Genomic DNA, 13,455 nt, shown 5'->3' on the forward strand with positions numbered 1-13,455 from the left:
ATTACTGTATTGGAATCTCAAACGATCACTTCTAGTTTTTTTTTTGGTTGGTTGTTTTGCTTTTTTATTCGACTTCCTGGCAAAAAAAAAAAAAAAAAAAAAAAAAAAACCCAAAAAGCAAAAAACGGGACATCATAACACTGGCCTTCACTTCAACCCCTGGGCACCGAATTCGCCACTGAACAAATCAGCTCTCAGAAATGAGCGTTCTGGCACCGTCTGATGCTTTTGATCCCCGCGGGCTGCCGTAGGCAAGGAGGCCGCTGATTGGGTGAGACAGGAAAGCGCGCTGCCGGGGGCGGTTTCGGTTTTCGCCGCGCGCGTCCGCGGAGGCCCGGCCTGTGAGGGCTCCGGATCCGGCTGCGAGGTGAGTCTGCGGCCCGGGAGGGGCAGTGGGGGCGGGTGCGTGCTCGGAGCGGAGCGGTCGGCCTAGGCCGCGGAGGGCCGGGGCCGGGCGGGGGAGCGGCTGGAGCCCAGCCCGGGCCTGCGGCCAGGAGAAGGCCGCCCGGGCCACGCGGCCTCGCGCTCCCGCGCCGCCGTGGTGCGCGCGCCCGGCGCTGGCTGTGGTAGCGCCCGGGCTTAGGTGGCGCGTCACTCCCGCGCCCTCCGCCGCCGCCCGCTCAGTGCGCGCAGGGAACCCCACGTAGGGCGAGCGGAGGAAATGATCCTTGCTGAACGCTTCCGTCTGCCAACTCCTTTTCTCTTGTGTATACCGGTTTCTGCTTCAGCTAGTATTACCAGTGATATTCAGATTTCTGTTTGCATTAAACAGATATAGCACGGTGTAATTTTAAAATTCATTTCTTTTGTTTGGCCCCCTGTTTTAGCATTGTGTGGGTCCCATAAGCTACTCAGGTGTTTGCCTGATTGTTTAACTCGGATGCATTTCCCACCCTTAACTCCTTATTTCTCACAATCTCCTTGGACAAGTTCTCAGAAGAGAGGTTATGGGGTTAGATCTGTGTTTCTAACAGTAGCAAACACAGCACAGCCTCTCCTCGGAATCATTACTGCTGCCGGGGAACTTGTTTAAAGTTACACGGTGTGGTTCAGTCTGGCTTTGAACTCCGGATCTTCCAACCGTGTGGTTCCGGGGTTACTTCAGACATTGTTTATTTTTTATTGTAGTGCCTGAAGTTCTGCGGTCAAGGTTTTGCTGCTGAATATTCGGGGGAGTGGTAGGGAGAGAGAGAAAGAGAGAGAGCTGGTATTAACTGTGTGGTAGGGGAGAGAGAGAGAAAGAGAGAGCTGGTATTAAGTGTGTGTGTGTGTGTATTATTGCACAAGTTAACCAGATGCTGGGACAGGAAGAGACAGTCAGTAATCATCTAGCATATGACTCCGTGTGTGTGTGTGTGTGTGTGTGTGTGTGTGTGTGTGTGTGTGTGTGTGACAGGAAGAGACAGTCAGTAATCATCTAGCATATGACTCCGTGTGTGTGTGTGTGTGTGTGTGTGTGTGTGTGTGTATGTGTGTATTACTGCACAAGTTAATCAGATGCTGGGACAGGAAGAGACAATCAGTAATCATCTAGCATATGACTCCATTATTTTGCAGATGAGATTGGGGCCATGAGAGGTGAGATGGGTAGCAGAGGAGATTAGAACTCAGGTTTCCTGCCTCCCAAGTGAGTACCCTTAACTACTGCTTCTCTCACTGAAGGGTGGCCTGGTAGAAATTAAAAAAAAAAAAAAAAAAAAAAAAATCCCTGGCTTGTTTTCTCCTTTTATAAATGAAGGACTGGAAAATAGAAAAGTCACTTTTTTTGTGTGTTCAGTAGAAATTTACTATTTAGAATGTCAACCCCTTCAAGATTTTGATGGCTGTTTTTAGGTTCTCTGTGTAGGAATAAAATACTCCTGATAAGTAATGCAGTTGTCCCTCAGTATCTGAGAGGGGCTGGGTGCAGAGCTCCCAATACCAAAGAGTACATGGATGTTTAAAGTTCCATATGTGTGTTTGCATGTAAGCTATGCAGTCTTCCCATGCTGTTCACATCATCTCTACATTACTCACAATGTGTAGTAGGATGTAAGTGGTTGCAGTGGAGTATTGCTTAGGGAGTGATGACAAGGGAAAACCCTTTAACTCTGTAACAAGTAAAACCATTGGAATTGGAATTGCAACTTCATGTTAATAGATGTTGGCTGGACCCACAGATAAGGAGAGGTGACAAGCTTATGTACATATCATCTGGTTCTCATTTACATTTGATTATTCTAAAGTACCTTGCTTGTTGTTTAAACGAGAAAATAAGGTTTGAAGAGGAGGGAAGGAGGTGGTGGTGAATAGGGCTTTTTGGCAAACATTTTGTCCGTTGACGTGTTGGACCATATCATCCTTTGTTATAAAGGACTAGCCGCTACACCAGTGGTTTTCAACCTGAGGGTTGAATCCCTGTTGGGGGGGGTTAAAAGATCCTTTCATGGCAGTCACATTTCAGATATTTATATATTATTCATAATAGTAGCAACATTACATTTATGAAGTAGCAATGAAATAATTTTATGGTTGGGGTCACCACATATAAGGAACTGTATTAAAGGGTCTTAGCATTAGGAGGGTTGAGAACCACTGTTCTACACTGTGTATTGTTGAGGGATGTCCTTGGCTTCTCTCTTCACTAGGGTCTAGTTCCCACTTTCCTATCATGACAATACAGAATGTCTGTAGACATTTCCAAATGTCCCTGGAGGGTGGGGCACAAAAATCATCTCTGGTTGAGAACAGCTTGCAAAGTGCTTATGGCCAAGCCTGGCAACCTGAGCTCAATTCCTGGACCCCATTTAGTATAAAGAGAGAACAGACTCCCAGAAGTTGTTCTGACTTTGTTATATAAAATTAAATAAAAAAATTATATATAAAAAAAAAGTTGTTCTCTGGCATCCATATGCATACTGTGGCATATGCTTATTGCCTCTGCCCCACTAAATAAGACACATGAATAGCAATAAAAACAAAAACTAAAGGACAGCCTTTTGGCTGAGTAAGCTTCAGAAATCTGCATTTTAACAGGCATCTTTGCACATGTGGATGTCTCATCTTGTAAGCAAGTGCTCCTGCTTTCCTTGTGTTACCGGTCATTCATGAAGGTCTTACTGGTTAGCAGCTGTGGAGTAGCTGGACCTGTGGTGTGTAGGTTGGTGGGGAGAGATTGGGACAGGGCTTTTGTTTGACACTGGCTTTGAATGCTTTTTCCACAGACTTACTCAATCTGTTAAGGTGCCAAGGCTACCTGTCCCCTTCAAGTTTAAAAATGTCTGTAGGACGCTGGCTCTAACATGCTTAGCATACCATTGGGAGAATAAAATTGACACATACCATATATACCTCCTTCCCTGCTTCTTCACTCTCGTTAACTTTGAAAAAAGCCAGTGTACAACAGATGCTATCATACTAGACCTCTTGGTGGCTTCTGACCAGAAATAGAGTGCCACTTATGAAAACAGGTCACTTAAAACAAGCCTGCATAGGAATCGGGGGAGGGACTGGAGTCATAGAGAAGGTGAGTATATTTGATTTTTGAAAGGAGTTTTACCAAGGTGACCCTGACAGAAGGAAGTCCTTTTCTTGTGTTTATGGTTCAAAAGTCTTATCTCTTGCTTCAAAAATTGTCAAAACTATTCCTTCTGCCTTATCCAATTTAAAAGATGGAAACTTAAAATTACTTGAGCCAAGTGATGAGAAAAATTGTGGTGCCAAGACCAATTTACTTGTACAAAATGAATTTATGGGCAAGTCATTAAGTACCAGGAAGTACGAGGAACCTAATGAAGAGTGATGCAAAGGGCCTGGCTTCCTCGGTACAACGAGTTTGAGTTTGAGGCAGCCATACTCGTTCCAAATAACTTCAAAAGTGCCCTTGTGTAGCCATGTAATAGAATGTACTCTAGGGAACAAATGAGGGACTTGCTTGTAGCTCATCCTTTCCTTGAAGTCTTTAGAGACAAAGACTTGTCCTTTTTATAAAGTGTAGATAGTGACACATACGGGAGAAAACAAGAAGCAAAGGACTACAGGAGTCTGAATTAATGATATGTGCTCTGCCACTTGAAAAAGGAAGCAGGACCCAAGCAGATTCCTGCTGAGGGTTTTCCTGTGCCCTTTTTCTGACCATGGTGTCCTCCAGCTAGCCAGTTCATGAGCGTCTAGGTTCACAAAGACAGACATGCCATGCTGGTCCAGACCTGCTGGACCTTCTAATAGTCCACCGACTCCAGCTGGGAAGCTAACCCAGAGCTCATGCTTCTGCTACCCAAGAATGAATGTGGCCGTGGTGAATTCCAACAGCTCTCTCCTTACTGCATGTGTAGACTTTCTTTTCAAACCCACAGTACCCAGTGCCTTTGCCTTCTCTTTTTGCTGCTAGCAGACTGTTTGTTGTGTTTGGCTTCCTCTGATGTGCCATGTCTAGGCTCAGTCTTCTTTTAGTGGACCTCTGTATGTAATGCTACCCGTATGCATACAGCCTTTTTGAAATTTGCCACATCTGTGTGAGTGAACTTACTCTAGAGAGTAAATTCCAAGACCCTGTCTTACCTGGTACAGCCCTTACCTGCATCTGAGGTTTTAAAGCAGTGAGTACTGTTAAGCCTAGGGTTGTATTTTCTTCTTTCAGTAGCTTTTCATATGAAAATATAATGCTGTTAGCCATGAAATTAACAATCCTTGCATTTACCATGAACTAGGTTTTCAAAAAGTGTGTGTGTGTGTGCGCGCGCGCGCATATGTATCCATGCATTCCCATGTGGTGACCTTGGTTGATTTTGATGAGTTTCACAAAGCTCTCCACAGGGTCTCTCAGTGATCCTGGAGCTCACTGTTTGGCCTAGACTGGCTGGCTAGCACACGGCTGGGATCCTCCTGTCTCTGCCCCCTAGTGCCAGAGTTACCATGTGTCTCAGTGTACCTAGCTTCACCCGGTGCTGTGGAGCCAAGCTCGGGTGGGTCCTTTTGCTTACAGCAAACACTTTACCGCTGAGCCAACTTTCCAACCCTGCGAGGCTTGAGTTTTGAATGCACATAGACAGCCTTCTTTATTTCAGATTGCACATGGGGGAACCAGCCTCTCTGGTAGGAAGTAATCCCAAGAAGTTTTAGCTATAAAACAGTGCATGTGCAAGACACAGGCATATGGCTTGTAGATGAATGGGAAGATTTGTTTGTTTTTACTAAACTCATGAAAAGCACTGAATCTTTACAGTATTTACTTAGCCATTTTTTGTTCTTTAAACTCAAACAACATAAATAAAATTGTTGTGTGACCAGCATCTTGAATAAATAGCAGTTGTAATTTTAGTTATTTGTTAAGAAAATGAACTGACAACTTAATGGAAAAGTTCACATTTGCTGAGCAAAATAATCAGTTGATTTTTTTTTTTTTTTTTTTTTTTTTATTCTTGTTTGGGGATAGCTACGGATAGTTCAAGTGATAATTTCTAAAGTTTATATTTTCTTCTGTTTAACCTTAGTACTTGGCTTCTTGGGTAAGAGAATATTTACCTTAAATTCTTGTCCCTTTGATTTATTCCTGCCCCTTAACACAGAGAATCCTGGATTCTGAAGTAAAAGTCGGGCATATAGTTTATACACTTCTGTTGAACTGATGAAATATGTGCCATCTAGGACTCCAGCTTCACCAAGTGGCTAATCCCGCATGCATGAACTTGGACAGCATCCTCACAGCATTGATGGATTGGGTGATATACTCAGAGTGAAATCAACAGTGCTGTTTGTGGAAGGTTTTAATTGAAAACCACAATGTAGGATTAGGGATAGGGTAAATCCTTAACATACTGTGAAGCATGGTAGCTACAAAAGAGTTTTGCTGAATTTCACTAAAACAAAAACAATTTCCAGTTTCTGGCTTCTGCTTAAGTGACTAGTATTTTCCTTTATTTATTGAAATACTTTTTGAGGGGGAGCTATCGCATAACAGGATAAAGTTTGAAAGACTTGATGGAACTTAACATACCTGGGTCCAGTTATTAGACTCTTAGATATGAACTCTCATGACTTTCCCCTTGTTGCTCAGAGCACTCCAACCATAATTGTGACTGAACTTCTGTGACCTTGGGCGGGGTGTTTAGTGACCTCTAAAATGAGACTAAAACAGTACCTACCAGTCTGGGGAGGCAGCTGTTAGAAAAAGGGTTTGCTGAACAAGCGTAAGGAACTTCAAATCCCTTGCACCCATGTGGAGAGTTGAGCAGGCAGATGAGGGTCTGGGGTAACTGCCTGGCCAGACAGTCTAGCAAAGTCTGTGAGCTCTAGGTTCAGAGAGAAACTCCATCTCAAAAAATAAGGTGAATAGGAACTAAGGAAGATGTCCATCAGCCTCTGGCTTCCACACGTGTGTGCACTCGGGAGACACATTTTCACACACTAACTGCCTCATTGAATCAGTACGTGGGCAGTGCCGGTGTGTATATATTCACTTTTTAGGTTTTAATTATGACTTCTCAGAGAAATGTTTAGATGTTAGTTGTTGGTGATGGTGAGTGGGTCCACTTTGTATAATGTGGGCTTTAAGTTGGATTTAACTTAAATATTCTACCATATTTTTGTTTCACCACAATTTGGCAGAAGTTATTTAATCTTTCTATTCTGTTTTCATCAGTAAAATGGGAATGTTATGCCTTTCTAGGGTTGAGATTGCATGTTGTATTTATAGATGTTAATAGAGCTGTTGGCATAGAACAAATATTACTTGGCTGAGGTGGTGGTGGCTATATGGGGTCATGTGTATGCCACAGCAGGACAGGTGACTAGGAATAACTGCTCTGTAATCAGCTCCAAGGCTGCACGTGGGCTGCCTGAACTCAGGTCAGCTGTCAGTGCTGCAGTAGGCATACAGAGTGCTTTGATGGCCCAACTCCTGTGGATATGTTAAAGGCCCAAGAGTTTAGTTTGCTTTTATTTTGTTTTATTAACTTTAGCCTGTACATTCATTGCTCTTTCCTATCTCTGACCAGGGTTGTTAACAATGAGTCTGCGGAAACAAACCCCTAGTGACTTCTTAAAGCAGATCATCGGACGGCCAGTTGTGGTGAAACTCAACTCTGGAGTGGATTATCGAGGTAGTGTTTAATCCTAACTACTGTAACTGCAATGACAAGCTCTGACTTCTTACTTTATTAGCCTCTTAATATACCCAATAGACCAATTGTTGCTCACTGACAGTTTTCCTGTCTCTACCCCTGAGGTGGTTCCCATTACATCAGTGTGTGCTTCTAACTTGCAGTGTCAGCCATAAACTTTAGGTAAGCCCAAAGAAGAGAAATAGACTTGGGTTTTCCAGATTTTTGACACATGGTAACGTGTGTGTGTGTTACTTTTTCAGCATATACTTTTTAAAGAGGATGTTACTGTCTTAGCCTTTTGTTCTTTTTTCTTTAGGGAAAGTGTTTCTGTTTATAAAAGTAATAATACATATTTTAGTTGGTTGTTTATACCTTCTGGGCAAGTAATGGGAAGCAGTGTTTTACTGTAGTCCCTTGTGTGGAGACAATCCCTGGCCACAGAGCAGGATGGCCCCCTATACAGTTTTTTTTTTTTTTTTTTTTTTTTTTAACTACAATAACCAGTAATGTTCTAGCAAGAAAGGAACAGGGCTGGATTGGGTGCACACCTTTAATTTAGTTCCAGCACTTGGAGCAGAGTGGGTGGGTCCCTGTGAGTCTCCATAGAACAGAAGGGAAAAGAAGGAAAGAGGAAAAGAACCAGTGACAGTTCTCTAGCTTATTGTCTCTTTTCTTGATCTTGGAGAAGAGCTACAGCTTTAACACCCTGAGCAGGGTTTTGTTTTGTGTTAGTTTTTGCAGCATGGGCACAATACTCATGCTAGGTAAAACCTCCTTTTTTATCTTTTAACTTTTTTATGAGATCAGATATTTTTACTAACAGTGAGTAATAGTGGCATTATGTCTTGAATTACCATTTTGGCTAATTCCATATCATTCCTAGAATTTCTTCCTAGTCTGTTAATGTGCTTTAAATGTAACATTGTAGGTAACAAGCAAACTGTGAAGTTATGTTTTGATCGTCCTTTGGCTGAGAAGTAATTGTTGACAGTTGACAACAGTCTAGTCTGATTGTTTGAATTCTGTTCCGCTAATGTGTTGTGCTCTGATTACACACACACGGTTTTGAAAAGAAGCCTCTGTTTAGAGGGTAATGGGGTAGAAGCAGAGAGTGAGGAGCATATTAATGAAGTTAAGATTTTAAATGGGACTATTGACTTACTTAATTGAATTGAATCTGTAGTGTGATTTTATTCTTACAAATATCACTTGAGATTAGAGGCTGAGAATTGGAAGCTTCCTGGCTTTGTCTGGTCAGATTTTAGAAATTTATTCCATCTCCACACAATTAATGAGTCACCAGAGCTGTTTTCCTTGAAAGCTCTCTGGAATGTTTGTAGCCATTTTTCTCTATTAGTTTTGATTTTAAAAATAGTCTAACTCTGACAGAACAGAATGCAATGTGTTATAATGCAATATGTTGCTCTCTGTTCTCAAGCTGCTCTTCGATGGAGTCGCAGCTCTGAGCTGGGCTTTCAGGGGCACCTGCTGTCTATTATCTTAACAGATTGTGGAGACTTCCTCTTAACCCAGAGCACATTCATCTGCTGCAGGAGATGTTGTGCAAGAGTGAGATAAATCTGCCAGATCCATATTTCACTTAGTGGCTGAAGTAACAAATGTCACTGGGTGGAGGCTCATTTGTCCACCCGTAGTTGCTGTATCTGTCCTTAGTTTCCAAAGAAGGGCATTTTGGTTGGGATATTCTAATGCTTATACTTTTGTGAAGGCTTCCAAAGTTGCTGTGGTGATTATACATACCAGGAGGGGAGTGACAGTTGGCTGCCTGTCTTGGAATTGTGGCTGCAGTGACTCCTCTCATGCTATGCCCGTTCAGCCTTCATTTAGATTGGCACAGAGTAAAGACTCCTTTTGTGTTTAAGTCTATTGAGTTTTGTTTACAGTGTGAATTTTTATACTGTGTTTGAAGGCTAATGAATAAAGTGATTGTCAGTTCTAAGATATACCCTGTAATTTTCAATTCTTTCTTACTTTTCTCCAGGGGTCTTGGCCTGCCTGGATGGCTACATGAATATAGCACTGGAACAGACAGAAGAGTATGTAAATGGACAGCTGAAGAATAAGTATGGCGATGCGTTCATCCGAGGAAACAATGGTAAACAGCTTCCTGCTCTATAGTGTTCAGGATAAGCCTTTTCCTCCTGTAATAGAGCACTGGGGAGTTTCTAGATGATGTTAAAGTTCCCCTGTTTGTTTGTTTGTTGTGCTTGTATTTTAGAATTTGGTAGAAAACAGTTCTGTTTGTGCATGGAAAGAGAATTTGCCATGGATGGGAAGTAGACATTCTCTTTCTCACTTTACTAATAAAGAGCTGGGAAATACTGCTTTACTGGCCAGGACCCTGTTATCTTTTCATTTTGTTTTTGAGACAGGGTTTTTCTTTGTAGCCTGGCTGTCCTGGAACTCACTGGCTGGCCTCAAACTCACAGATATCCGTTTGTCTCTGCCTCCTGAGTGCAGGGAAGCGACAGTTGAGAGCAGGACTCTGATGGTCTCACCTGTCAGCAGCTGCATGCTGCCATGCCTACTGTGGCTATTTTACATTCCCTCGTTTAAAGTACAGTTTGTCAATAAAATCATATTTGAATATGTATCAAATTGACTAGCCTACTTTTAGGTTCCATCCCTGGATAGAGCTGGTTTTTTGTTTTATTTTGTTTGTTTTTTATTGATTGCTTTACTTCTGAGTATGAGAAGCTTTTAAAGTTTAGGCTCTTGAAATAAGGTAGATGTACTCTGGGAACAATGCAGATTTCACCATTCCATATAGCACTCATGAAATGTTAATATGCAAGAAATACATGAGAACATAAAAACTTGGTTATCGGGAGTATACCTAAAATACTTAGAAAAGTAAAATATATAAAATGTACAATGGTTTGAGCATAAGCAATATTAAAGTATGTCTGCAACTCAAAAACAGATCCTGACTTTTATATACATCTCTTGCTTGTATTTAAGTAGAATTTTTTCTGCTTTTTATTATTCTTACTTGACTTCCTCCTTTTTACTTGGAAATATGAACTTGTCTCACCTTGGGATAGCTGTCAGCAGGAAATATTCCTACATTGACATCCATCCAGCTTCTCTACTTTGCCTGGCAGTAGCTTTTCTCATAGCTAATGATCCCCTGCGCTTTCCATGTTATGCTTAGTGACAGTTGTCATTATCCTACAACTTGTATTTGGCTCTTAAAGAGGACCTGGGTTCACTTGATTGGTCTATGTTGAGCTCTTTGCCTGAGATATCTACTGTTCACTTAGAACAAGCTTGTCAGTATCTGGGATGTGTTGGCTGGGAAAAGGGGTACACCTGGGGTAATAGCTTGACACCTTTAGCCTGTCTCCATGCAGCTGCCATTCTGTTGTGCTTAGTAAGTTGGCCGTGGTGTGACCAGCTGACTTAAACTTTGGATGACATCAAAGGTTGATACTGATAGCAAACTCAGAATAAGGACTTTTCACTTTTTTCTCCTCTGGAAATTATAAAAGTAAATAGAAATTCTATTTTATACTGGGGAGATAGATGAAAATACACTTTTTTAAAGTGCGTTTGTCTGCTGCTGTAAACATACATGTGTGCCTGGTACTTGAAAGCCGACAAGGTTCCTGGGCGCCCTAGAACTCCAGGAACAGGTGGTTGTGAAGTGTTCTATAGGCACTGAGGACCCAGCTTTGGTGTCCTATAAAGTCTTCAGTGGTTGTAAGTGATGAGCCATCTCCTCAGCCACGAGTGCTAGATCTTGCTTGGACGGTTTAGCTGGTTTCCTCTCCTCGGAGCTTAATTGTGATACAGCTAATTACAAAACATTCTTAAATTCTAGGCACGTTCACTTTGAATTCCTGGTCATAATTTGTAAAGTCAGTAACATGCATAAATAAGACTAGTTGTAATCATGTGAGAGACTCAGACTCTTCCATTGTTTGGTATACAATCCTTTAAATTATGCAGAGGTGTCAGCCAGACCTCACTTGCCTTTGAAACTGCCTCGATGACTTGGAAGTGATTGCTAATTCCTTCTTGTCTTTCAGTGCTGTATATAAGTACACAGAAGAGACGGATGTGAAGACGCCAGGAGCAGCTCTTCAGAGCTGGGTGTATTTTATTATGAAGAGTTTGTTTTGTTTTTTGTTCTTATACACTCTTAGTTGGCCGTTTCCACCATGGTTGGTGTGTTTTGTTGGCTTTTTTAAAATTGACATTGAAAGAAGATAGCAATGTTACATTACAGATTGAATCTTAAACTTTTCGTGTTTGTGTTTACTTCTGTCTGTATAGAGTGCTACAATTAAAAAGATTCATTTTTCCTGGGTTGTTTTACTAGCAGGGTCATTTCATTGAATGGTATGTATTCAGCCAACTGAATGGTGCATCCCTGAACCTGTGATCACAGTATTCTGAAGGCTTCCTTTGTCTCCCCTTCTCTGCTCACCATCTACACCATGGAAAGCAGGTAGATAAAAACCTTCTAAGAAGGCATACAGTTTCAGCCTCAGGCTGTAAAGTGACCAGAGGTCAGAAATTCAGCTGTTGATTAGTCACCTAGCTTGAAAATAGAATTAGGAATATAGTGGTGGTACCCGCACAGCATACTGCAAATCTCTTGATTTGAAAATTATAAGGTTGGCCACACTTGAAATCCTCAAGGCAACCTCCCAGTCCTCCTGTGCAGTTAGACATCTTTCGTTGCCATGTTCCCTTTCAGAGCACGGGCATCATCGTAGATCGTGGTCCAGGCTCCCACCTCCCACTGTAACTCTGGCTGTGGTTGAGGTGGAGTGAAACGCCCAGTGCATAAACTCAGTTTCCAGTGCTGAGGTGAGGCTTGGAAGGACTTGCTCCTGCCCCTTAGCAAATACCCTTGGGGAAAGGGTTGTATTCTGGGGAAGTGTTTCTTGGCACAGGCAGTCTTCAGCATGACTCCTGCTGATCAGGCTTGCACTGCAGAGACTGTGCTCGGTTGCTTTGGTTTTGTGGACACTGGAAGACCATGGGTATTGTTTTGGCTTTCCTCATCCCTCCTTTAGTCTAAACAGAATCGCTGTTTCTTCCTGGTTGAAGGATCTGGGAGTAGATTGGGAGGGAGGGAATGCTTTCAGGAGAGGTGTATATGACATTTGTCTCATTTAAACAGTAACGAGAAACAATTAATAACTCAGGAAAGAGGAGAAATGCTTTGTAATGTTTGATGGTGTGCACACTGAAAATAAAACACTTCACCCTAACCTTCAGTGATTGATCACTTCCTGACAGGGGCTTGAAAAGGGACCAGTGTGTAGGTACAAATCACCAATTTGCTCTTTATAAATGGATGTCTCTCAGAATGGCACACACATGTTCTCATTTGTTTTGTAGCGTGTGTGAGGCTGCCAGGTTACTGTGTGCCTTCATTCACTCCAGCAGCTGTCTCTTCCAGTGTGTAAGATCCCTCCTGGCTTTGCTCACCTCTTCCCTGTCCTCTCCTCCAGTGTATAGCATTCCAGCTTTGTTCACCCCTTCACTGACCTCTCCTCCAGTGTGGAAGTCTACTTCCCTCTTACCATTTCCAACTTAATAGCTCTATTGTAGGGTAGTGTTTTTACCCACAGACCCGCTTTTAATCAAGAATGACTCTGGGGAGTGCCACCATTTTTTGGTAATAAAGGATAATATTATGCACCTGGACCAGTACACATTTTTCCTGTACATACCTTTATGTGATAGAATTCTGAAACAGATTGTAAATGCTAAAATTATCTTTTCTTAACTGTAGTTTCTTTGTGGTCTGTGAATGGTTTTCAGTTGGGTTATAGAAAAGACAATTGTTGCAGGGTGAAATTTTTTTTTTTTTTTTTGCTTGAGTAAATATATTTTCCTTATCCTTGTACCCCCAACCCTAGTTGCCACCATCTTTCTCTTGGGCTGTGACAAAACAGAATGTTTTGTGGGAAACAGAACTTGTGCTTGGTTTCTAGACTATCTGACTTCACATTTTGTTTTGGTCTGTGAGCTATTCCTTGGCTAATCTTCCAAGCTGAATTGATTCTTACTTCAAATGTGTTTATCCCAAAACAGAGCTGTTGACAAGTACAAATACAGATGGTAGACATGTGGTCTGATTTTCATGTTCTCTCTCAGCGTTCAGAGATGGTTCACATCTTGAGCTTCTTGTTCAAGGCAATTTGTAATACATGCTAGGAGTTCTTAATTATGTGACAAATAGAACAAAGGCTTAAGGGGTTTCCTTAAGGTCTGAAAACAGCAGCATCAACTTGTGTGTGAGGCTTGTCGCCCCTGAGGATATAGTCTATTTCATTAGAAACAAGCTCTGCGGGAAAATTGTCTTTGAGAATCATAGTGCTCTTGGGGGACA

At 42.0% G+C, this 13,455-nt stretch overlaps 1 protein-coding gene across 2 annotated transcripts in view; it reads left to right on the plus strand.

Annotated features, from left to right (window-relative positions):
- Positions 1-232: 232 nt before the first annotated feature.
- Lsm6 (LSM6 homolog, U6 small nuclear RNA and mRNA degradation associated) overlaps positions 233-13,455 on the plus strand; it is a 355,072-nt gene continuing 341,849 nt past the window's right edge. For both annotated transcript variants that reach the window (XM_051205887.1, XM_051205886.1), the window contains exons 1-4: positions 233-367; positions 6,975-7,079; positions 9,085-9,198; positions 11,135-11,188. In XM_051205887.1, the coding sequence (XP_051061844.1) occupies positions 6,986-7,079; positions 9,085-9,198; positions 11,135-11,169 (243 nt within the window). In that variant the 5' untranslated portion in view covers positions 233-367; positions 6,975-6,985 and the 3' untranslated portion in view covers positions 11,170-11,188. The remainder of the gene's footprint in view (positions 368-6,974; positions 7,080-9,084; positions 9,199-11,134; positions 11,189-13,455) is intronic.

This window comes from Phodopus roborovskii, unplaced genomic scaffold (assembly GCF_943737965.1).
Source record: "Phodopus roborovskii unplaced genomic scaffold, PHOROB, whole genome shotgun sequence".
NCBI lineage: Eukaryota > Metazoa > Chordata > Mammalia > Rodentia > Cricetidae > Phodopus > Phodopus roborovskii.